Consider the following 23,210-nt stretch of genomic DNA (forward strand, 5'->3'; position numbering starts at 1 on the left):
GTTGTTAAAACGACAAGCACTGAGATTCAGAAAAACTACATATCCCATAAAGTGTTGCACGCCGAGGGCTTGTGGAGACCATGGTCGGCCGCGGCGCAGGCGCGGGCTCCACAGTGGAGAAAGATGGCGGCCCCGACGTTTACTGCGAGGTTATACTCCCTGTTGTTCCGCAGGACCTCCACTTTCGCCCTCACCATCGCTGTGGGCGCTTTGTTCTTCGAGCGCGCCTTCGACCAAGGCGCGGACGCGATCTACGAACACATCAACGAGGGGGTGAGGGACTGGGCCATTCCTGACCTTGGGCCCACCTGAGGGGTGACTGGGAGTGGAGATGGGTTGGGACTCAGTCTTCCTTACTAAGAGGGGGGAAAGCCATGGGCGCCTTATGTCGGTCGACTGCCGTATGTTCTCTCCACCAGATGTGAATCCCAAAACATTAAATGAGGTCAGTAGATCCTTTGGCGGGGGGGGGGGGGGGGGGTTGTAAGTTTTGATATCACATCCCCATTTGTCCATTTGCAGAAGTAGAAACTAAAGCCTAGTGAGAGCAGAGGTCTTACTAGGGCTACCCCAATCAGAAGTCAGTGGTGAGTCAGGGCTGGAACCCGGACCCATTGTCTCCTCTGAGGGTTTCAAGGGCAGATTTGAGCGGGCAAGTGCCCTGAAAAGGACATGGCCTTAGATACTGTGGTTGGCCTTGAAAAGGCCTATCTGAAAGATAGCACTCTTCACTTCCCAAAGGCTTCCCACGCAGGCATTATGGTAGCCATAATGGTTAGGAGATGGGAATATGAAATCAGAGCCCTGGATGGGAATACTGGGCCTTGTCACTTGATAACTGTGGCATTCATTTGGGGGAGTTTCTTAGCCTCTATGAACTTCACTTTTATCTGTAATATAGAGATGTTAATAACAGTAACTACAGTAGAGAATTACTGTGAAGATTACGTGAGATACTTGCAAGGTGTCACAGTACCTGGTAGGTGGTGCATCAAAAAAATAACGTTTGTGACGTTCCTCAGGAGCATGTAGGTAGGGAATGACCACACCTTTTAGACTCATTGTGTGCCAACAGTGTGCTAGATGCTGTACACGCTTTATATCATTAAATTGTGGCTTATACTAGGGAAGGTCTCCTACAGATAGCCCTGTTTCACCATTCACTTGTGGTTTTAATTCAGAGCTGTCTGACCTTACGTCCCAGGAAGACTCTGCCCACTAATGCTGTCCGCCTGTGGCCTGGACAACTTTCCCTATGAAAGTGTTGCCACTGTTCCATCTCCTGAAAGCAGTTCTGCTGGCCATTTTCAATGTTTGGGAACAGCATTTAAGTATGCTATCAAAACATCAATCTGTGCTTTTAGGAATGAGAATCCAACTAGCTCCTGACCCAAGAATAATATGTTTAAGGAACTAAAAAATGATGCAGTGTGAATTATTTGGGCCTATGCATTTAGATCTCTTGAATAATACCTGGGAGTTAAGGAAATAAGGCATCTTCTGGGCTCTGTTCCTTAATTGTGTACTTTTGAGCAGTTACCTCAATTTCCTGTAAAAGAAGGATCATCCTCTCCCACTTAATTTTACATGGCAATTGATAACATCAACACATTTTGCAAGTGTTGGGAATGTGCGTCAAGCCTAGTGTTGCTTCCGTTTTGCCCACCCCAACTGTCCAGACGTGGTATATGTTTTTCTCAAGCTTGTTTTAGAGACCAGGACAGTGGGAGTAGCTGCAAAATGAGAGAAACAAAACTAAAAGTTTGTGACTTTTGTCTTTAAAATGCAGAAGCTGTGGAAACACATCAAGCACAAGTATGAGAATAAGTAGTTCCCCGGAGACCCCTACCCAAGCCAAAAGGACCAGGTCCATCCACCAGCTGTTTGCCCAGAACCAGGGCCTCAGCTTGAAGATGATGCTCAGATTACTCTTCACCGACCACCTTTAGCTGTTGGCAAGAAGTGGCTTCACCTGACAGACTCTTTAACTTCTGCTGTGTTTGAAGTATGTTTAATCAGTCATCAGCAAATAAATGTAAATTGTCCTTGAGACATGCTTCTGTATCTAGTGCTTTGTTAAGTCTACCCGATCTTCACTTATTGATTGAGGCCAGAGTCCTCTGCAGACATCTGAAGGGCAAGTTCCATTATTTTGGATTCCCCGTTAACTTCCAAAGAACTCTGGTTTGCAAAACATGAACTATAATTGGAGGTGTTACTTTCCACTTTTGCTTCTAAATCAGTAATTCCACTCTTTTTTTTTTTTTTTTTTTTTAATGTAAGCTCTACATCCAGTGTGGGGCTCAAATTCACAACCCTGATGTCAAGAGTGGCATGCTTGGGGCACCTGGCTGTCTCAGTTGGTGGAGCATGCAACTCTTGATCTAGGAGTTGAGTTTGAGTCCTGTGTTGGTTGTAGAGATTACTTAAATAAATAAAACTTGAAAAAAAGTGTTGCATGCTCTACCAACTAAGTCAGCCAGGTGCCCCAGTAATTCCATTTTAGTTTGGGGGCACCTAGGTGGCTCAGTCGGTTGAGCATCTGAGGTCATGATCTCAAGTCATGATCTTGTGGTTCATGAGTTTGAGCCCTATGTCAGGCTCTTATGGTGACTGCTCAGAGTCTGGAGCCTGCTTCAGATTCTGTGTCTCCCTCTCTGCCCCTTCCCCACTCACATTCTGTCTCTGTCTCTCAAAAATGAATAAACATTTAAAAAATAATAAAAAATGTTTATTTTTTAAATGTTTATTCATTTCTCAGAGAGCACATGAGCGGGGAAGGTGCAGAAAAAGAGGGATACAGGGGATCCAAAGTGGTCTCTGTGCTGACAGCAGCAAGCCCCTTGCAGGGCTTGAACTCATGAACCGTGAGGTCATGACCTGAGCCGAAACCAAGAGTCAGACACTTAACCAACTGAGCCACCCAGGCACCCCCAAAATTAAAATTTTAAGTTCCATTTAAGATTTAAAATTCCATTCTAAAATCACATGGGGGTGAACTGACTGGCTTAACCATAGGGAAGCAGTGGATTCAGCTGTAGGAAAAAACCCTGCCCTGAGGGTTTGGGGCCATTCCCTGCCCCTGGATCTCTCCATTCTGCTTTTAATTTGCTGAGTGTCTTTGGACAAGTTGGCATACCTCTCTGGGCCACAGCCCATCTTCTGATGCTGAAGTTGGACCAGAACTCTGACCTTCCTGCCAGAGTTCCCCTCTCTAATGAGTTTGGTTTATCATGGTGCTTCCTTGATAGGTTTGAATCCTCACTCTACCAGTTCTAGCTGTGTGAACCAAGGGCAAGGCACCTGACCTCTTTGAGCTTCAGTTTCCTGGTCTGTAATATGGGATTCATGGAGGTACCTTCTGTGTGGGTTCTTTGTGAGTATTAAATGAGTTGTTAAATGCAGGTTAAGGGGCACCTGGGTGGCTCAATCGGTTAAGCGTCCAACTCTTGAATTTGGCTTAGGTCATGATCTCACGGTTCATGAGATTGAGCCCCGTGTTGGGCTCTGTGCTGAGAGCCTGCTTAGGATTCTCTCCCTCTCTCTGCCCTCCCCCTCTCTCTCTCTTCTCTCGCTCTCTCAAAGAAACATTTAAATGTAGTTAACAGTCACAGATCCTGGCTCGTGGACACAACTGCTGGCAGAGAGACATGGGGGGATGCTTAAGGACCTGGAGAACCAGAAGATTCTGCTGGCAGGCTATGGAGCAGTAGGGATGGGAGGAAGAGGTTCAAGGAACATAGTACAGTCATTCATTCAACAAATATTTGGGTGGCCACTGTGTGTGAGGCACTGTGGTAGGTGCAACCAGGCATGTGGTGGCTAACAGGCTTGAACTACAAGAGACATTGTAAATGCCACTTTTTAAGCATATTTATTTTGAGAGAGAGGGAAGGGCAAAGAGGGGGGAGACAGAATCCCAACAGACTCCGCACTGTCGTCGAGGAGCTTGACGTGGAGCTCAAATTCACGAAATGCAAGATTGTGACCTGAGCTGAAATCAAGAGACACTTACCTGACTGAGCCACCCAGGTGCCCCTTGTAAATGCCATTTTGTATCAAATACATATGCAACTTGTACTATAAGAAAGTGCATGTGCAGTGGCACCGTTTTCCTGAAGGCTATTTTGTACCTATGTATTAAAATCTTTAATGTGCATATCTTTGACCCAAGAAACCCCACTTCTGGCAAATTTTCCTAAAAAAATATGGGTACCCATAAGGGATGTTCATCATGGTGTTTTTTGTAATGGGAAAAGTGAAGACAAAATATCCTAAATAAGAATTACTGTTGAGGTGAAATATGCAGTTGTTGAAAACCTTGTTTTAACTGAAATACCCAACACATACGGCAAAGTACCAACCTCACTAATACATGAAGCAGTGTTCCAAGTTACTAAGAAAAAGGTAAATAACTCAGAAGTTAGTACAAGAAATAAAAGTGGCTACAAACATGAAAAAATGCCCAGTTTCACTAATAAACAAAATGGAATGCTATTTTTTGACTACCAAATCGACAAAGATGAAAAAGATTAGCAACACCAGAGAATTTCCGTATCTGATTACCTATGTACATATGCACGCTTTTAAATGGTTTCTAGGGCACTTGGCTGGCTCTATCAGAAGAGCCTGTGACTTTTGATCTTGGGGTTGTGAGTTTGAGCCCCATGATGGTATAGAGATGACCTGAATAAATAAAACTTTAAAATAAAATAAGGGCGCCTGGGTGGCTCAGTCGGTCAAGTGTCTGACTCTTGATTTCCACTCAGGTCATGATCTCACAGTTTGTGAGTTCGAGCCCGGCGTCGGGCTCTGTGCTGACGGTGTGGAGCCTGCTTGGGATTCTCTCTCTCTGCCTCTCCCCTGCTCGCACTCTCGCTCTCAAACTAAATAAGCATTAAAAAAATAAAATAAATTTGGTTTTCTCGTGTTTAAAAAAAGGGTGTTGCCTGTGTGGCTCAGTTGGATGAGCATCTGACTCTTGATTTCAGCTTAAGTCGTGATCCCAGGGTTGCGGGATTGAGTCCTGAGTTTGGCTCCATGCAGAGTGTAGAGCCTGCCTGAGATTCTCTCTCTGCTCCTCTCCTCTGCTCATGCTCTGTCAAAAAAAATAAAAATAAAATACACATGACAAAATTTACCATCTTAACCATTTTTAGGTATACAGGATATTAAATATACTCACATGTCCATCCCCAGAACTGTCCTCATCTTGTAAAACTGAAACTGTACCTATTAAATAGCTCCCCATTCTCCCTTTCCCCAGCCTCTGACAACCACCATTATAATTTCTGTCCCTATGATTTTGACTAAGTACCTCATATAAGTAGAATTATATAGTATTTGTTTTTTTGTGGCTGGCTTATTTCACTTAACATAATGTTCTCAAAGTTTATCCATGTTGTAGCATTTTGCTGAATTTCCTTTTTCACGCTGAATAATATTTCATCATATATATACATATACCATATTTTGCTTATCCATTCATCCATCAGTAGACACTTGGGTTTCAATGTTTTTACTATTTTGAATAATGCTGCTATGACTGTGGATGTACAAAAATGTCTTCAAGACCTTGCTTTTAATTCTTTTTAAAAATTTTTTAATTTATTTTTGAGAGAGAGACAGATTGCGAGCGGGGAATGAACAGAGAGAGGGAGACACAGAATCCAAAGTAGGCTCCAGGTTCTGAGCTGTCAGCACAGAGCCCGACGTGGGGCTGGAACTCATGACCCACGAGATCATGACCTGAGTGGAAGTCAGACGCTTAACCAACTGAGCCACCCACGTGCCCCAGTTCTTTTAGGTATATACCAGAAATAGAATTACTGGGTAACAGTAATTCTGTTGTTATGATTAATTAATTAATGCACTTTTTTTTAAAGTCTGTTTTTGAGAGAGCGCACACGCACATGAGCAGGAGAGGGACAGAGAGAGAGAAAATCCCAAGCAGGCTCTGTGCAGTCAGTGCAGAGCCTGATGCAGGGCTCGATCCCATGAACCATGAGATCATGACCTGAGCCGAAATCAAGAGTCGGGTGCTTAACCGACTGAGCCACCCAGGCTCCCCTAAATAATGTACTTTTAAGTAATCCCTACACCCAACATGGGGCTCGAGCACACAACCCCGAGATTAAAAGTTGCATGCTTTTCTGACTGAGCCAGCCAGGCACCCCAAGCGTGTATTATTTTTATAATGGGCGGGGGTCTTAAAAGGGGGCTGCCCAGAGAAGGTGTGAACACAGACAAATGCAAAATGTGTGCCCCCCAGCCCTGGCTTCAGGCCTAGAACCCACTATTTGGAGGCCCCAGGATTCCCCTTCCTGAGAAGGGATGAGAATTTACCCTTGAGTGGCACTGCCAACTGAGAGGTGGGCCTCTGCAGAGCTCCCTGGGTGGATGTGCCTCGCAGGTGGGGGAAATGAGGATTAGCACCCTCCTCAGACTGGCACCAAGAAGCTGTTTATTACTGGAAAAAGTTTCCTTCCCCAGTTCAGCCTGAGATATTTCCTGGAGTCAAGAGCTGAAAAGGGACTTTTTGGTTAGAAAGCCCCAAGAACTTCCCACCTGCTCCCCTTGCACAGGTGTTAGGAAAAGCTAAATGCCTGGATACCTCATAAAAGTAGGTTACTGAAGGCCTCTGAAATCCTTTTCTGAGAAGTTGGCATCCAGTGTAGCTCTGAGCAAGCAGGACCACTCTCTTGGCTAAGCGTATTGGAGCTGATATCCAATTTCAAAAATCTCTAGAAAACTGGTAGAAACCACTTATTCATTCATTCAGTCAACCAATACGTATGTATTGAGTGCCTACTCTGCCTGGCTCTGTTCTAGACCCTGGCTATAGAGTGCGGAACAAGAAAGATCCCTACCCTTTTACAGCTTACATTCGAGTTGGGGAGACAGATGGTAAACAAATTAAATAAGAACTTCAGCTCATGTTAAGGGCTATGAATAAAATAAAACTGGGTAAAATATAGGGGGTAACTCAGGTTTAAAGAGCAGTGTGAAATGCTCAGGTAACTAGTGAGGGAACATTTCTCCTTGGAAATGGCATTTGAGCTGAGATTTGAATCTCGGGTAAAGAGCCAAAGAGCATTCAGGAAACAAGGACAGCAAGTGCAAAGGCCCTGGGGTGAGTATGGGTTTGGCTTATTCACTGAACTAAAGGAAGGGAGGAAGTAATAGACAGGGTCAGATATTGTATGGTCTTGTAGGTCATGTGGATTACATTCTAAGAAGAAAGGTCAGCCCCTGGAGGAGTTCTGATTAGTAGCTTACATTTATCAACTAGTAGCCATGAGCCAGGCATTGTACTAAGTGTTTTGCAGTTTATGTGTCACTTTATTTGACCAATAATCCAAGAGGTCATTTTATTATTCCCACTGAATAGCTCTAGTGAGGTGTAAACAGCACTGATTTCAGAATGGACAGTCCTGGGTTAGAATTCAAGCCCCACCACCCACGGGCTGGGTGAATTTAGGCAAGTTACTTACTCTCCCTGAGCCAGTTTTCTCATCTGTAAGATACCCACCATGATATTGCAGAATGGCAGCTATGATTCTTGTTATTTCTGGAGATGCTGTCATCTTGGAGGGGTGTCAAAGGGAGTAAGGATTACTGTGCATTAAATCCTCACCAAGCTGACTGCTTAATTAACCCAGCCAGGAGCTATCCGGGCTGGCACTCTAGGGCTGCCTGCCAATGTTCAAAACTTTTCAGCTCTGGGTGGAGTCCAACTTGTCCTGGCAGCTCAAAGAAAGGCCCAGCCCTTGGAACATTCTAGACTTTTCCCCAGTAGACACAAGGATGCTGCCTATCATAGGCTGAGTTCCTCGGGAAACCGACTCCAGGCTGTCATTAGTGTGCAAGAGGTTTGCTTCTCAGGTCCATTGGATTATTTTTTTTAATGTTGTCTTTATTTTTATTATTATTATTTTTAATTTGAGACAGAGAGAGTAGGAAAGAGGGGCAAAGCGGGGGAGAGAGAGAGAGAAAGAAAGAAAGAGAGAGAGAGAGTCTCAAGCAGGCTCCACGCTCAGTGCAGAGCCCAAAGCATTGATCCCACAATTCTGGGATCATGACCCGAGCCGAAATCAAGAGTCGGACGCTCAACCGACAGAGCGACCCAGGCGCCCCCATTTAATTTTTTTAAATTAATTTTTATTTGAGTGTAGCTGACACACAGTGTTACATTAGGTTGAGGTGTCCGACATGGTGATTTGACAAGTTTATACATTATACTATGCTGACCACAAGTATAGCTACCATCTGTCATCAGCTATTACAGTATCATTGACTATATTTCCTATGCTGTGCCTTTTATTCCCATGACTCATTCAATAACTGGAAGCCTTTATCTCCCACTCCCTTTCACCCATTTTGCCCACCCCCCACCCTCTTGGGCCCATTTTATACCTGCATCTATTCCTTGAGGTTCTGCAAGAAAAGATTTGCGAAGTAAAAATAGCTAGATATGCAAACTTGTGAAGATTTTGGGTGGTGGCTCAGTCGTTAAGCATTTGACTTTGGCTCAGGTCATGGTCTCACAGTTCGTGAGTTCAAGTCCCACGTTGGGTGAGCTTGTGCCCCGCATTGGGTGAACACGAGCCCCGCTTTGGGTGAAAACATGAGCCCTGAGTGAGCCCTACTTCTCTCTCTCTCTATCTCTCTCTCTCTCTCTCTCTCTCTCTCTCTCTGCAGCTTGCTCACTTGTGCCCTCTCAAAAAAATAAAACACAAATTAAAAAATAAACTTGGGAAAAATTTTAAAAATTGTAATACCCAGCCTGAGCAAAGACATAGGAAATGATTGTTCTCAAATCCTGTTGGGAAGGTCAATTCGACAGTCAAAAAATTTGACTTAGCAATTCTAAGAACTTACCCTGAGAAAATAATCATGGATGTGGACAGATATTTAGCCAGGAGGTTGTTCACTGTAGTTTAATAGCAAATAATGAGAAAACCAAAATGCACAGCTACCGGGTTGACTAAAGTGTAATCTGATAGAACAGCGTTAACCCATTAAAAGGACAAAGATGAGAAATGGAACATGTTCACAATGTCTAACTAACTGAAAAAACGGTGACAGTAACACATGTAGTATGATCCCATTTTCAGAGAAAACCCGTATGCATATTCCTTTTTCTAAAATAATGTCGGAAGGATAAGAGCTAAAATCCCAACAGCAATTATTTCCGGATGGTGGAAATGTTCTTTCTCTTTGCTGACTTGTGTGAATCACACCGAGAAGCATGTTACTGTTTTTGTAATGTGGCCCGGGGGGGGGGGGGTGGGGGAGCAATATAAGTTATTAAAAAGAAATAGATTCCATCCCGTAACTCAGCCAGCCCTTCCAATAACAAGGAACAAGGACTGTCCTACAAATGAATTTGAAGCCTTGCAAGGAAAGGACAGAAATCAATGAATTTCAAATGTCTGAGCAATGTGCATAGTTGGAGGGAATACAAATTCCTCAGGCAGAGTGAAGGTGATGGCAGTTGCTTTCGTACGAGCAAAGAACGAACGCTCTGTACAGGGGCAGGCACTAGCATACGCAGAGCATCACACACCCACACGCAAAAATAGCTGCCTTCTCTAGGCACTCACCCAGGGCCAGGCCCGGGCCTGGTGCCATGAACATACTCCATGTCACTGGATCCTCAATCGCAGGTGGGCACTGCTCTCCATCCCATTTTATAGGTGGAAAATGAGGCTCAGAGAGGTTAAGTCTTTTGTCTAGGGTAACACAGCTAGTAAGAGTAGAGGTTCAAACACAGGACAGTTGGCTCCAGGGGCTACGCTCATAGCCACAGCTCTGCACCATGTGAAAATCATTTATCTCTCTTCACTGGGGCCTTGGCCTGATATGCTTGGATTTATCCACAGACTGAATGCCAAGGGCAGACTCCAGCGGGCATCAAGGACAAGGCAATGATGGAATGCAGAGAAAGTGTCAGCTGGGAGTCACTTAGCCGACAGTCTGTGAATACAGGGGTGCTGTCTTTCTGCTTCTCCTGGCCTATCCTCCCTTCAAAACTCCTGCACAGAACCTTCCGCAGCTGCTCTGGACACTTCTCCTCCACTGCATCCTCATAAGACTGCCAGATCAACTCCCCTGCTGAAACACCTTCAATGGCTCCCCACTATGGTTGAGATCAAGTTCAAATCCCTTGGCCTGACATTTAAGAGCCAAGCTACCTCAAATCTCACTTTACAAACCTTCCAAATACGGTCCTGCTATGGGTCCCTATGCTCTCCCGTCTTCTGCCTAGGCATGGATTACCGAAATAGCACATGCCTGTGTTTGAATTCTAGCTCTGCTACTCTCCACAGCCAAGTGACCTTGGGCAGGTTGCTTCCCCTGGTGTGAGCCTTGATTTCCTCACGTGGAAAATGGGATGATGATAGCAAAACCTCACAGGGTGTTCGGGAAGATATGTGAGATAATGCTTGTAATGTCCTTAGCACATGCCTACTAGGGGTGGTTTTGTTATGTTGCTACAGTGAGTAAATAAAAGGGGGCTCCCTGCACAGTTTTCAGGGACCAGTGCCTAATTAGCATATTCAATCCACGAAATGCAGGCTGAGAACTTTGGCCATGACTGTACAGCTGAATCATCCAAGTGCCCCACCCCTTGTCCCAGTTGTTTTGAAATTGTGATCCTGACATCCTTTCTATCCCCCTAACGCCTGATCACTTTCTTGTGCTTCCCTGTGTGTGGCTGTGATAATCTCGTTTTCAGCGTCTCTAACACTGTTTTAGACTCCAGCAAGCTTGTACATTCCTCCAGTAATCCTTATCTTTTCTCCACACCTTTAACCATGTAACAGACTCCTTTCTGCCTCTATCTATCTTCCTCCCTTCCAGATGTCTGAGCACATTTCTGTCTCCCTCCTGTAAGGACTGTCAACAGAGAGGCCACTTCCTGCCGTGGGGCTGCAGTTCTGATGCCTTGTGTCCGCAGCTCACTAGTATTTCCTAATGAAACACCTCCTTCAAACTGGACCCTCTCAGGGGCACCCCTTCCTTCCACTAGCAGACAGGGGAAACTATTGCAAAGTGGAGATTTGGAAAATATGTCCTGCCCAACTTCCCACTCTCATCTCCTTTCCCTTCTGTCAATGGAATGGCTCTGTCATGGAGTGACTTGATTATAGATTGTATTAATAGAAGTATGGTATTTAGAACAAAGGAGGTGATAGGTTCTCTTTTCCATGCTGAGCCAACCATACATGGAGTCAGTGTCAGCTCTGAGGAAGCAGGAAAGCCAAGAGGCTGAAAATATGGACTTTGGAGGCTGGCAAGCCTCGGTTTGAATCTTGACTCAGCCATTGCTCAGCCATGAGTAAGGGGCCAAACCTCTAAATGAGACTTATAATTACACCTATCACCTGGTTTTGGTTCAAAGATTCAGTGAGATAATTTCCTGTTCCACAAAGCTAAGCAGGGTACCTCCTCTGTGCTCCCAGGGAGCCTATCACATGCTTATCAGGCTGGATGGTGCCGTTCTTCTTTTCTTGCCAGCTCCTGTGTGTCCAGTTTATCCTGAGACCAGAGATTTCTGGGAGGACCGCCCTAGAGGAATCAGGGCAGCCGTGCTGAGAAGGTGAGAAGCGGGGTGCACAGAAAGCCAGCCGGGACGTTGGTGGGAAGCACCCGCCACCCTTCTCATGGGTTGAAGTGAGCAAGGCCCTGTCAGTTCACTAGCCTGCCTCACGGCGGGCCGGCACTTATCCCAGCCATCCTGCCAACATCTCAATTTAGAAACCACTGTGGCTCAGAGAAATGAAGGCACCTTGCTCAGAGTCACAGAGCCAGGGAGTGGCTGAGGCCAGCTTGGTTCTGGTCCCGGAGCCAAGGCCTTGCTCGAAATGACAAAAGCCAAATAGGCCACTGACCATTCAGAGGACCCTCATACCCAAGGAAAAGTTCTGGCACGGACATTGCATGTTACTCAGAGTTAATACTCTGGGGGAGGAACCAATGCCCTTCTGTGTAGACCCCTCCTAAACTGGGGAGTCTGATTTTCCAGCTGTGACAGGCTGTACACATCCCTGTACCAGGTCCTCATCTATTGCCCCTCTCCTGTGACAGAGGTCAGCTGGACCTAGAGCCTGCACTCTGCCCATTGGACCTGTCATGTGGCACCTGGTAGGTCTGTCAGAGGAAAGGAGAAACAATCTCACTTTCTAAACAGACTCCCATCCAGAGGGGTCCCAGTGTGACAGTGCCAGGCTTCCCTAGAGGCATGAGCCTTGTGGGGAGGCTGTTTCATGACAGAACTTGCTTGTGGAGCCAAAAGCTTTGGAGTTCAAGCTACTCCCTGATTCTGTCCTTCTGGTAGAACGGTCAGCAAAAATCCAGACAGAGGCAGCTCTAAATCTCTTCCTGGCCCTGGGACCCCAGCATTCCACTCTTGGAAATGTGTCCACTGGAAATGGGTGATTTGTGCAAAGAAGTTTCTGGCAGGGTGATTAAAAGAGAGAAGTGGAAACTGCCCCAAATGCAGAGTAGACAGCTGGTTTTCTTCTCTCTGATTTGAATAAGATTCATAAGATTCACCAAGTTGAGAGTGCACCTTGCCTCCACCCACCATCATGATGTCATCTGACCATCACAATAATCCATGCCCATCAGGCAAAAGAAGGTAAATGATCATCCCCATTTTTTTTTTTAATTTTTTTTTCAACGTTTTTTATTTATTTTTGGGACAGAGAGAGACAGAGCATGAACGGGGGAGGGGCAGAGAGAGAGGGAGACACAGAATCGGAAACAGGCTCCAGGCTCCGAGCCATCAGCCCAGAGCCTGACACGGGGCTCGAACTCACGGACCGCGAGATCGTGACCTGGCCGAAGTCGGACGCTTAACCGACTGCGCCACCCAGGCGCCCCTGATCATCCCCATTTCTTATCAGAAGAAATTGAGGCCCAGAGAGGCCAAGTAACTGACCTAAGGTCACACAGCTTGCTGAAATCTAGGGCCTAGACCCCAGCCTCCTGACCTTTAGTCCAGTGCTCTCTTCATCACCCCAGGTCACCTTTATGAACAAAATAACAATAAAAAGGGTGGGCTCGTGAAGCTTGCAGATGTACATGTGAAAGAACGCAGAGTAAGTAGATCAGACCACAACATGGGAGACAGGGTGTGAGCCTGCATGTAAGCTCTGCAAATTAAAACTCCGAAATGGATGGGAATGGTTGGCCTCCATCCCATTGGGGGCCCCCTTTCGGCCAGGCTCTTCTGTGAAAACCACTTTAAGGAGGAGAAAACCGTAATTACCCCTTGGGATTTAAGGGACCAGTCAGAGTGCTGAGGGTGGGCTCAGGCAGCCAGAAAAACCATATTCAATGTCATAATTTCATAGTTGGGAAACTAGAATTAAGTGCCTGTTATTTTTGTAATTCAGACCACAGAGAGTAAAGCTTGATATAACCTCCATGGCTGGGAGAGCACCATGGAAGCCCAGCGAATTCTTAAGCAGGGCAAACCTCCCCACCCCCAGGGGACGTGGGGTGGTGGTGGGGGTAACCTGAAATCCCAGGGTCTGACATTCAGGGAGGGTTGGGAGTTTAAATAGGTTGAGAAATTCTGGACAAAATGCCCTTTAAGGCCCTCCCGGGTCTGCCAGCTGTGTAAAATTCTCTTGATGATTATTGATTGTTGGGAGAGAATTTCCAGTGTGATGTGAATTTGATTCTAAGACCACCTCCACCCCCATACACACGCATAGGTGGAGAAAGTAACCTTTAGACTGCATTACCTTGCTTCAGGCTACAGATTGGCAAAAGCAGCCTCTGGCCATAAGGCCCCTTCCTCCTGCCCCAGCATCCAGGGATCTAGCTAGCAAGGGACACCACTCTGATCTGGGGACTAGCCTTCCCCCAAGTGGGTCCCCTAGAGCTCTGGCACCTCCCATCAACACGGTCGGGGTTCCAACATTCCCTCCTCACCTCTGAGCTTCCTCTTCCTCCTCTCTGATGCCAAGTTCCTTAGAAGAGGGGCCCACTCTCCTGCCTTCTCTTCCTCGCCTTCCATTCTTCCCACTGGCTGCCTCCCCATCACTTCCTGGCCAAGCTGGGGCAGTGGCCCAGTGAGCCCCACTAGTCTGCTTGACCTCCCAGTTGCTGCCCGACACTGTGACCACTATCCTTTGCTTCTGGAAAGTCTTGTTGCTCTTGGCTTCTTTCTGTTCTCCTTGCCTGTTCATTTCTTCATTTATTTGTTTTGTTTTCCATTCATGTTTCACTTTAGTGATCTCCAAACTGAAACTCTTGTCTATGATGCTGGGAAAACTTAGAGAAAAGCTACAGTTAAAAAAAAAAAAGGTAAACAGAAAAAATGATTGGGAGATATCTGTGTGGTATATTCTTTTTTTGTTTGTTTATTTTGAGGCAGACAGAGACAGACAGAGTGGGGGAGGGGCAGAGAGAGAGAGGGAGACACAGAATCCAAAGCAGGCTCCAGGCTCTGAGCTGTCCGCACAGAGCGCATCATGGTGTTCGAACTCACGAGCTATATGACCTGAGCCCGAACTCAGACGCTCAACCAACTGAGCCACCCAGGCGCCCCTCTGTGTGGTATATTCTTCATTTATTTTCTAGGGCTTAGCACAGCTGTGACTAAATCATTTTCCCAAAACATCTTAATACCCAGATCCTGCCTTGGACTGTGAACTCCATGGGGGCGGGGGCCCGGTCTTTCTCACGCATACCTGACACCTAGTACATCTTGGTCCACATGTGCTGGGTGGATGCATTTATCCTCTCCTCCTGTGGTCCTCCCAACCTGGCTGACCCAAGCCCTGAGGGCAGGCAGTAAATACTGGGAGCTCTGGACAAATGTCCAGGCCATGTCCTGGCCTATGGTCCTAATTTTGGGGCTCCCTCGGTCTCTCCCATCCTTCTTCCTTATCCACCCTGGAGCGTTTGGCCCTGGCCTCTTGGCCCCCTCCCTGGCCTCAGTGCCCCTCGGGCTCTGCTGCTCTCCTCTTAGCTGAGAGAGCTCCACTCCCAGCCTTTTCTCTGCTTCCCCTGGAGAGGGACTGGACATAAAAATGAAGAATCATTCAGCGGGCTCAATGGCAGACTGGACACACAGAGGAAAGGATGCACGGATCTGAAAACAAAAAGTGGAAAAAAATGCAACAGGACATCTGAGATCTGACAGTGTCCAATGGTGGAGCGTGCATACTAGTGGAGTCCCATCAACCTGGCCTGACAAAACGGGACTTCCCATCCTCCTGTTCTGCAGCTATTTGATTTGTTATTTTCCCCTTTGTAGCAACAGCAGTAACAAGGATAAGGATGTGGGGGCAAGAAAGGAATGGCATGTGGTTTAGGGGTTAAGAGCATGGGCTTTAGGAGACAATCCTGGGACTGAATCCCTCCTTGGTCACCTACCCTCTCTGACCTTGATTTTCTCCTCTGTACCTACCTTGTGAGAATCAAACAAGGTAACATAAGGAAAGCGCCCAGCAGATACTCTAGTCATGGTAAGTACTCAGTAAGTGCTTTTATTCTCATTACAAATATCATGGTCTTACCATCATTTTCATTTATGCACATTCCTTTCCAGACTTGGTCTGTATTCAAATTTTTAAAAAATATTTTCACAATCATGATGCATTACCATTCAATTTATTCTCTTCAAAAAAAACTCAAACAACTTATTTGTCAATATTTAGTTTTTTACATTGCTATTAAGAGTTCATTGACATCATTTTAAAGAAGGGGGCTCTATAACCACCCCCTGCATTTTTGGTGGGTTTACTTTTGTGTTTTGTTTGTTTCCTTCCCTGTGTTATTTAGCCCAAGCTCCCAGTGTGGCAGGGACAGGCAGGTTCTTGCCAATCACTTCCTTTTCCAGACTGTACCTAGAACTCAAAAAGGATCTGCATCCAGGCTCTGCTGCTAACTTGCCATGGGCTTTGGACAAGTTCATTGCCCTCCCTGGGCTCCCGGGTCCCTTCTTATCAACGACAGGCTCTGCCCTACCTATCTCACAGAGGCACAGAAGCACTGTTCAAACAAACATGTCTGCCATCATTGCCACTCATGAGCTGGAAACAAAGACACTCAAAGTCCTAAGTCCTCTTGGAGGCACTAGGTCGTACAAGCTTCCTAGGAAATGCCTGTGATAGTCATGTTCTCTAACAGGGTGTAGAGAAGGCACTTAGAAATTCCTGCTTAGGAGTAGTGGGGTGATGGGGCCCAGTGATCAAGTGAGCAGGGTTCAGACTCCCATCCCACCTCACTTGTAACACTTGTGCCATTGCTCATCTTAAACCTTGGGGCCTCCTCAGAGGATTTAATTGGCACCAGGTGGAAACCATTCACCTGGACCAATATACCCACTTTGCAGATGGGAAAACTGAGGCCCTGAGAGGTGAAGGGGTGTGCCGACCAGCACTGTTCTGGATGATCCTGAGTGAGGTGTTTGCAAAGCATCCCTGAAAGGGTGCCCTCAAGATCTGAAATGAGAAAGAACATAATTCTTCAAGGGAGATCCAGTTTGACCTAGCAGTACATTCTGGGAAATTTGAAAAATGTCTTCTCAAATCCTTTAAACCAGGATGCCAGTAGGAGGCTTGAACACTGCTCCGAGCGGTCAGGAGCTACGTATGACAAAATGAAGGTGAGAGGGGCTGTGTGAACCGTAACAAGTAAGGTAGGTAAAGCCCAGAGCTCCCCCGACTCACCTCACCTTCCTCCAGGAACAAGAGCTAGGTCTGAGGAGCTCAGGGAGAGAGAAAACAAATGACTCTTGCCTCTATGGTCCCTGGCAAATGCCTCTGGGAGGAAACAGAGTCTTCCTGCTGCCTGTCAGAATGGCTGACCCCCAGCCTGATCTCACCTAATTCAGCAGCTCGAGGGGAAGACACCACTCCCATCTCCTCTCTGCATCTCAAATGCACCAGGAGAACTGGTGCGGCTCAGAGGAATTGCTATTGATTTTCACTTGTGCAGCTGACCTAACAAAACCAATTCGTCAAGTGCTTGTCTGCCTGGCTGCTCCAGACACTCATCCTACCCACGTGCAAATAAATTGCACAAGCATCTACGGTGATTTGTCAGGGTCCAGCTGGGCAGGGGCCTGGATCCATGGATGGACTTCAGGCTAGGCTGGGTAGGATCAGGCCAGCAAATACCCCACTGCTGATCCTCTGTTGATTGGCAGTGTTCTGGGGGGGTGGGGGGAGGCGGGAATCAGGATGCCTGCCAGCTGCTGCCACACTGTGAACCAACTGCCTGCCCACCCCCACCCCCCCACCCCCCCCCCCACCCCCACCGGGAGGAGGTTTTGAGGAACTAGGTCCAAGTCCTTCAACAGGCCTTGGCAGTGATATCCTCATTTGTGTCTTCTGGTCTCTGACCCCCTGATTTTGGAGGATTTGATGGAGTGTACACACAACCAGGAAGTACCAAGCTCAGGTTTTGGCTGTTACTGGAAAGGCGTCCTCGAGTCAGCTAAGAGACGGTGATGATACCACCTATGGGGGTCTAGAACCCTATAAAGACCAGGGGTCAGACTGAGGGTCTAATCCCTTGTTCTCCTACTTCCTAGCTGTTGCCTGGGCAGGCAGCTTCAGCTCTCAGTGCCTCACCTTCCTCACCTATACCTCACCTACACTAGGAAATAGTACCTACCTCCCTGGGTGGAGGTCGCAGGGACTGAACGAGAGGGTACAGAAGGACCACAGGACCTCACACCTTTATCTCTTCCTTCCACGAGCAGGGACTGGATACTCAGAGAAGGGAGTGATGTGCTCAGGACCACACGGCAAAGCAGGGCAACATCAGGAGGGGTTACAATGAGACGCAAGCGCCAAAGGCTGAGAAGAGCGGGTGATCATCCGGCTTTCTTGCCCTCCTGATGGTGGCCGTCACTGAAGAATGGGATACAGGGGGAGCGGGCCATGGGCACATCATGGATCATTGCTTGAAAGGGTCAAAAATTTTATTTGCAGGCCTTTTTTTGTTTTTGTTTTTTAAATTTACAGGTTTCCTGCCGTCCGGGGTAAAAGAGAAGTGGTGTCTTGCTGCACGAGGTTTGTGGGGCTTGCCTTGGGGCTCTGTCCCCATCCCTTTTGCCTGCTGGGGTTCTTCCTGCCCCAGGGGTTCTTCTGCTGTGGGATAAGGCACTGTGTGTTCTGCAAGAAGGCGCTCACGGCTGGCTGGTGGACGACGAGGCGGCCTTCTCAGGGGCTGCAAAGCTGAGGCTGTTGAGGGGTGGAGTTGAACTTGGGGCCCTGGCAGGAGGCCAACTGGTGAGGAGACCCAAGGCTATGGTAACTCAGCCCAGCAGGTCTGGTGCCACTGCCTCCCGGCTGGCCCTGCCATGGCGGCCTCAGGATGGAATCATGCCTTTGCTTCTTTTGCGGTCAGCCATGGTTCTCCGGTTGTGGTTGGCTCGCGTCGCCTTGTTGGCTTCCTTCTTCCTGCGTTCCTGGGTTGTCTCACGGTTCTGCCCGTGGCCCCGGGGGCTGCCGGCCACTGCTGTGGAGCTGTCGTGCCGGTACCTGAGGGAAGAACAACCCACCCCAGGAGATGGGAAGAGCTCACTGCCTTTCTCAGAGGTCTCTGGGAGAGGACACACGGCTTGGGCCAGGAAACCCATGTCCCAGCTTCCAGTGGGAGAAGAAATGGAGCCCAGCAAGGGCAGGGCTGTGGGGATTTTGGCCGGTCCTGTGTCTACTGAATTCTCTTCTCTGAGCCTTGCCTCTGGATGGGTCCCTGGCTGAGGGAAGGACCCGCTGTGGGTTGACCACAGCCCACAATAAGGAGAGGAGGGCTTAGGGATGGGGATGGGCCTGTTTCTTCCTTTGTAAAGTAAGGATAATGATAACAGTGGCTACTTCATAGGGCTGTTGTGAGGGTTAAATTAATACATGTAAAGCACTCAGGGTTTACGTGTGGGCTTCCAAGGTGGTTGGCTGAGCCCTTCCCGGATGGGTCCCCTCCCACCAGAAACAGCGCTTGAAAATGCTCACCCCTTCCTGGCAAAGAAGGCCATGCGCCTGGCTTCTGCTTTCTCCCGCAGCACCGCTGGGTCCTGGACAAAATGGTCGGGCTGTGGAGGGGAGGGGAGAAAAAAAATCTAGAGTCATGAGCCTCTCTATTTCCCAAAGCTGTGGTGAGGCTGTGCCTGACTGGATCTTGTTGATGCCTCCATGCTAGGAGTGGGGGAAAGCCAGGCTATGGCAGGGTGATGTCCTAGAAGGAGACGCCCTTGCTTGGTCCAAGGTTTCCATTTGAAGCCTCTCTCCTCCGTCCCTCCCACCTCTTTTGTGATGGGGAGGCAGCTAAAGGGACTGAGGCTTCCTGCACAGGCATGATGGGGCGAGTGGACCATAGCTGGAGCATGGATGACAAATGGGGGTCAGGCCAAGATGGCCACCATGAGAGGCCACATAGGGTCTTGAAAGCCAAGAAAGCTGCCCCTGGGAGCTGACTTGTTCTCATTCTAGCACCACCACCAATGTGCTATGGGAGTACCCACTCTTTTTTTTTAAGTTTTTATTTATGTATTGGGGGAAGAGCAAGAGACAGAAGGTGGGGGGGAAGAGAAAGAATCCCAAGCAGACTCTCTGCCATCAGCACAGAGCCTGATGTGGTGCTTGAACTCTCAAACTGTGAGATCATGACCTAAGCTGAGATCAAGGGTCGGATGCTTAACCGACTGAGCCACCCAGGTGCCCCAAGGGAGTACCTTCTCTCAAAGACTATTTTTTTTTTGGGCGGGGGGGGGAGGGATCAACAAACAAAGGAGTCTAGACTAGCAGCAGGAAAAGCTGTGGCCTAAGAACCACAGATAGCTTTTGGTGGCCTGTACTGTTAACACACACACACACACACACACACACACACACACACACACACGTACAACTGATAACATTTGAAAACTGGGAGATTTTACATAAAAATCCAGGCTGACCTCTTGCCTGGGAAGAAGGGAAAGCCCTGGAAGCCCTAGGCCTACATTTATGCTGAGGAGCCCCTTGGGCAGAGGGTATGTGTACTTCTGTTCCACTAGTCACAGTCTCCATCAGGACCCGCTACTCGTTTATCCTGGTAGCCTGGCCTGGACACATCTGAATTTGTCACCCTGGTGGGAGGGCATGAGGGGATACAGGGGGTCCCAGGGTGCCACTCGGGTTCAAGCTGAGCAATCCCGTCCTTATCTGTTTCATATGTTGAGGTTCTAGTTAAGATTTCATTTGAAGAAAAAGTTCAGCTGCTAAAAAATAGAATTTGCAAACCCACCAGCCCAGATGACCTCCGAGGGCTCTTGGGCTCTAACACCTCTGTGAGTCTAAGAACTGGCATCCTGAGCATGGTGGCCAAGAACTGCCTGCCCCTCTCTCAGCCCCCAGGCTCCTGGGCCTCATGAACCCAGCAGCTCAAAGGCTTGGCCCCTGAGCCTCCACTGAGTAGTGGAGGGGAGTTCTAAGCCAGCAACTCTCCAAGTGGGCATCTCAGGCTTGAAGGAGCCCCTCTTCTCCTGGGCAGGGATGCTGGGGCTGCCTGAAAGCCAGCTGCAGGCAAGCAGGGGTACAGTGCTCCCAATCTGCCCTTCAGAACCACACCCTCCCCTTCATCTGCCACCTGCCAATGAGGTACCTTGGGAGCCTCGTCCTCAGCCTCCTCCTCCTCCTCGTCTTCGTCCTCTTCCTGCCCTTCTCCAGGCACTTTGGTTCTCAGCACCAGAGGGATGGTGAAGGGCCTGAGGGTTTAGAGAGAAAGTGAGATCAAAGACTAGATTAAACCTGGAGAGGGAGCCTCAGGGAGGAGGGAATCAGGCTGGGTGAGAGGGGGCTGTCAGGATGGGGATGGGCTCAGGCAGCTGGAAAAAAAACAAAGTGCTTTTCAAGCCAGCTTTGTTCCAGTCCCCGGACCCTCTGAGGGTACCAGAGTCTGATATGGGGGCTTAGCCAGAGCTGGGGCAGCTCTGCTTTTATCTGCATTGGGAAATCTCTGTAAGGTTCTATTGGGGAGAGTTTTCTGTAGTTAAAAAGAACAATGTAAAATGACTGCCTGAAACCAAATTAATGCTGCCCCACTCAGGATGGGTTGGGCCAAATGGCCAAGGGAGTGACTGGGGGTGGAGGGAGCACTGGACCAGGAGTCAAGAGGCCTCGGTTTGGGCCCTGGCTCTACCACTGACTTGCTCACGTAATCAGGGCCTTGGTCTCCCCAGCTGTGTACACAAGAGGCTTTGGGAGAATCGCTGTGCCCTGGGATTCCGCCCTCTAGCTGCCCTGCGGCCTCACCTGCGGCTGATGAGCTCATCATCCGAGTCAGCATCGTTGGCGCCCACCTGGTTGCCATCATACGTGTCATCGTACTCGTCCTCATAGTCATCCCCACGATAGGGCAGGCCCTCACCTGGCTGCAGAGGCACCTGCAACAGCAGAAGCGTGGGGCCGAGGGGCCCAGGGCTGGCTGATTCTCCCCCACCCGGCGAAGGCCCAACGGCCTGGGGCCACCTACCTCCTCCACCACCACGCTGTACTGCTCGTAGCGCTGCCGCTGTGCCACCACCTCCCGCTTGTCGTTCAGCAGGCTCCGTGTGTTCTCCTCCTTCCTGGAGTTTCGAGGGGACAGCGCAGAAAACCATGAGGCTTTGAAGGCTGCAAGTGCCAGGGTCCAAAGCACCACGGGCTCAGGCTGGCACAAACTGTGACAAGTGGTATCAAACACTGGCAGGGGTGTGGGAAGGTGGGACTCACCGCTGGGAGTGCCCACGTGACCAGGTCCAGACACTTTGGGAGGCATTCCAAAACAGTTGTTGCAATGTAAAATGTGCCCGCCCTTTGGCCAGGAAATTCCTCTTTGAGGCACCCACCTGAGGGAAACGCTGGCCCTGAGCATTAAGAGGTCTGATCCGGAATTTTCTTTTCAGTGTTGTTTGTAACAGCGAAAAATAGAAAACAACTAGTGTCCATCACAAGTGAAATGGCCAAATGTTGTGTCACATCTTTATTACAGAACGCCAGGCGGCAGTTATCAAGAATGACATTCAGGGGCGCCTGGGTGGCGCAGTCGGTTAAGCGTCCGACTTCAGCCAGGTCACGATCTCGCAGTCCGTGAGTTCGAGCCCCGCGTCGGGCTCTGGGCTGATGGCTCAGAGCCTGGAGCCTGTTTCCGATTCTGTGTCTCCCTCTCTCTCTGCCCCTCCCCCGTTCATGCTCTGTCTCTCTCTGTCCCAAAAATTTAAAAAAAAAAAAAAAAAAAAAAAAAGAATGGCATTCAACTGTTTGTGCTGATGCAGAGAGAATTCTAAGACTTGTTCCCAAGGAAAAAAGCAAGCTGCAGAAAAATGTATATGGTATGATCCCATTTGTATAAAAGACAGAAAGCCAGCCAAACAAGCTGTTCCTATGAGTGCATATAATTTACATAAGTCAATGTACAGAGAGGGCTAGTTAAGTCCCCCACCAAATGACAATGGTTACTCCTGGCATTATTTGAACCTTTTAGAAAACAAAAATTTAAGAAAGACAAAGGCCAGGGGCACCTGGATGGCTGTCGGTTAAGCATCCAACTTCAACTCAGGTCATGATCTCATGGTTTGTGAGTTTGAGCCCCACATCAGGGTCTCTGATGTCAGCACAGAGCCTGCTTGGGATCCTCAGTCCCTCTTTCTCACTGCCCCTCCCCCGCTTATTCTCTCTCTTTCTCTCTCAAAAAATAATTAAAACAAAACAAAACAAAAAAAGAAAGAGAAAGGCCATATGTGACCTTCTAACTGAGCTCAGGGGAGCCACAGGGGACCTCTGGGGTGTGAGGGGCAAGCAGGGGTCCTGCCCTTTTCCTCCTACCCCTGCTTCCTCACGGTGACCTTTTATCTGTTCCACAGTTCAATCATCTATGTCAGTTTGCATTGGAAGAAAAAGCCCAAAAGTTAAACTCCTGTTATATCACAGGTGAGGTGTGGTGGGTGGGTGTGGTGGAGGGAAGGAGAGGGACGTGTTTGGGATCAATGAACTGTGGCGGAGCCTCAGCGGGGACTGAGGCCTCTCGACTGTGGCTTTGCAAATCTGTGGAAAAACCTGGCTTGTCTCACACATAGGCCTGTGGAATGTAGTTTCTAGCCCTGCAGGGGAAAATCAATATGAGATGCCAGGCAAGAAAATCCAGCTTAGCTGTGAAATCAGTTTTCTGGAATGTATCAAAGGTAGGGGGAAAAAAAGAAGAAGAAGAAGAAGAAA

At 48.2% G+C, this 23,210-nt stretch overlaps 2 protein-coding genes across 5 annotated transcripts in view; one reads left to right on the forward strand and one right to left on the reverse strand.

Moving 5' to 3' along the window:
- Positions 1-12: 12 nt before the first annotated feature.
- On the forward strand, positions 13-2,050 carry LOC131489059 (cytochrome b-c1 complex subunit 9). 2 transcript variants are annotated; one of them, XM_058690789.1, is made up of 3 exons: positions 13-273; positions 420-445; positions 1,790-2,050. In XM_058690789.1, the coding sequence occupies exons 1-2, from the start codon at positions 124-126 to the stop codon at positions 423-425; spliced, it is 156 nt and encodes a 51-aa protein (XP_058546772.1). In that variant the 5' UTR covers positions 13-123; the 3' UTR covers positions 426-445; positions 1,790-2,050. The 2 variants fall into 2 exon arrangements, with proteins under 2 accessions (XP_058546772.1, XP_058546771.1); XM_058690788.1 differs by lacking the exon at positions 420-445 and having other exon boundaries at positions 88-273.
- A 13,436-nt stretch (positions 2,051-15,486) lies between these two features.
- The window catches only part of ASCC2 (activating signal cointegrator 1 complex subunit 2), a 44,490-nt gene continuing 36,766 nt past the window's right edge, over positions 15,487-23,210 (reverse strand). For all 3 annotated transcript variants that reach the window (XM_058690777.1, XM_058690776.1, XM_058690775.1), the window contains 5 exons: positions 21,490-21,583; positions 21,270-21,400; positions 20,620-20,722; positions 18,990-19,069; positions 15,487-18,518 (listed from right to left, as the gene is read on the reverse strand). In XM_058690777.1, the coding sequence (XP_058546760.1) occupies positions 18,347-18,518; positions 18,990-19,069; positions 20,620-20,722; positions 21,270-21,400; positions 21,490-21,583 (580 nt within the window). In that variant the 3' untranslated portion in view covers positions 15,487-18,346. The remainder of the gene's footprint in view (positions 18,519-18,989; positions 19,070-20,619; positions 20,723-21,269; positions 21,401-21,489; positions 21,584-23,210) is intronic.

This window comes from Neofelis nebulosa, chromosome 11, assembly GCF_028018385.1.
Source record: "Neofelis nebulosa isolate mNeoNeb1 chromosome 11, mNeoNeb1.pri, whole genome shotgun sequence".
Classification (NCBI taxonomy): domain Eukaryota; kingdom Metazoa; phylum Chordata; class Mammalia; order Carnivora; family Felidae; genus Neofelis; species Neofelis nebulosa.

Excerpts from the sequence above, each read along its gene's own strand:
- LOC131489059 (XM_058690788.1), top strand. The coding sequence starts at position 124 with ATGGCGGCCCCGACGTTTACTGCGAGGTTATACTCCCTGTTGTTCCGC. Across the intron at positions 274-1,789 it reads ACGAACACATCAACGAGGGG|AAGCTGTGGAAACACATCAA; the intron begins GTGAGGGACTGG and ends TTTAAAATGCAG.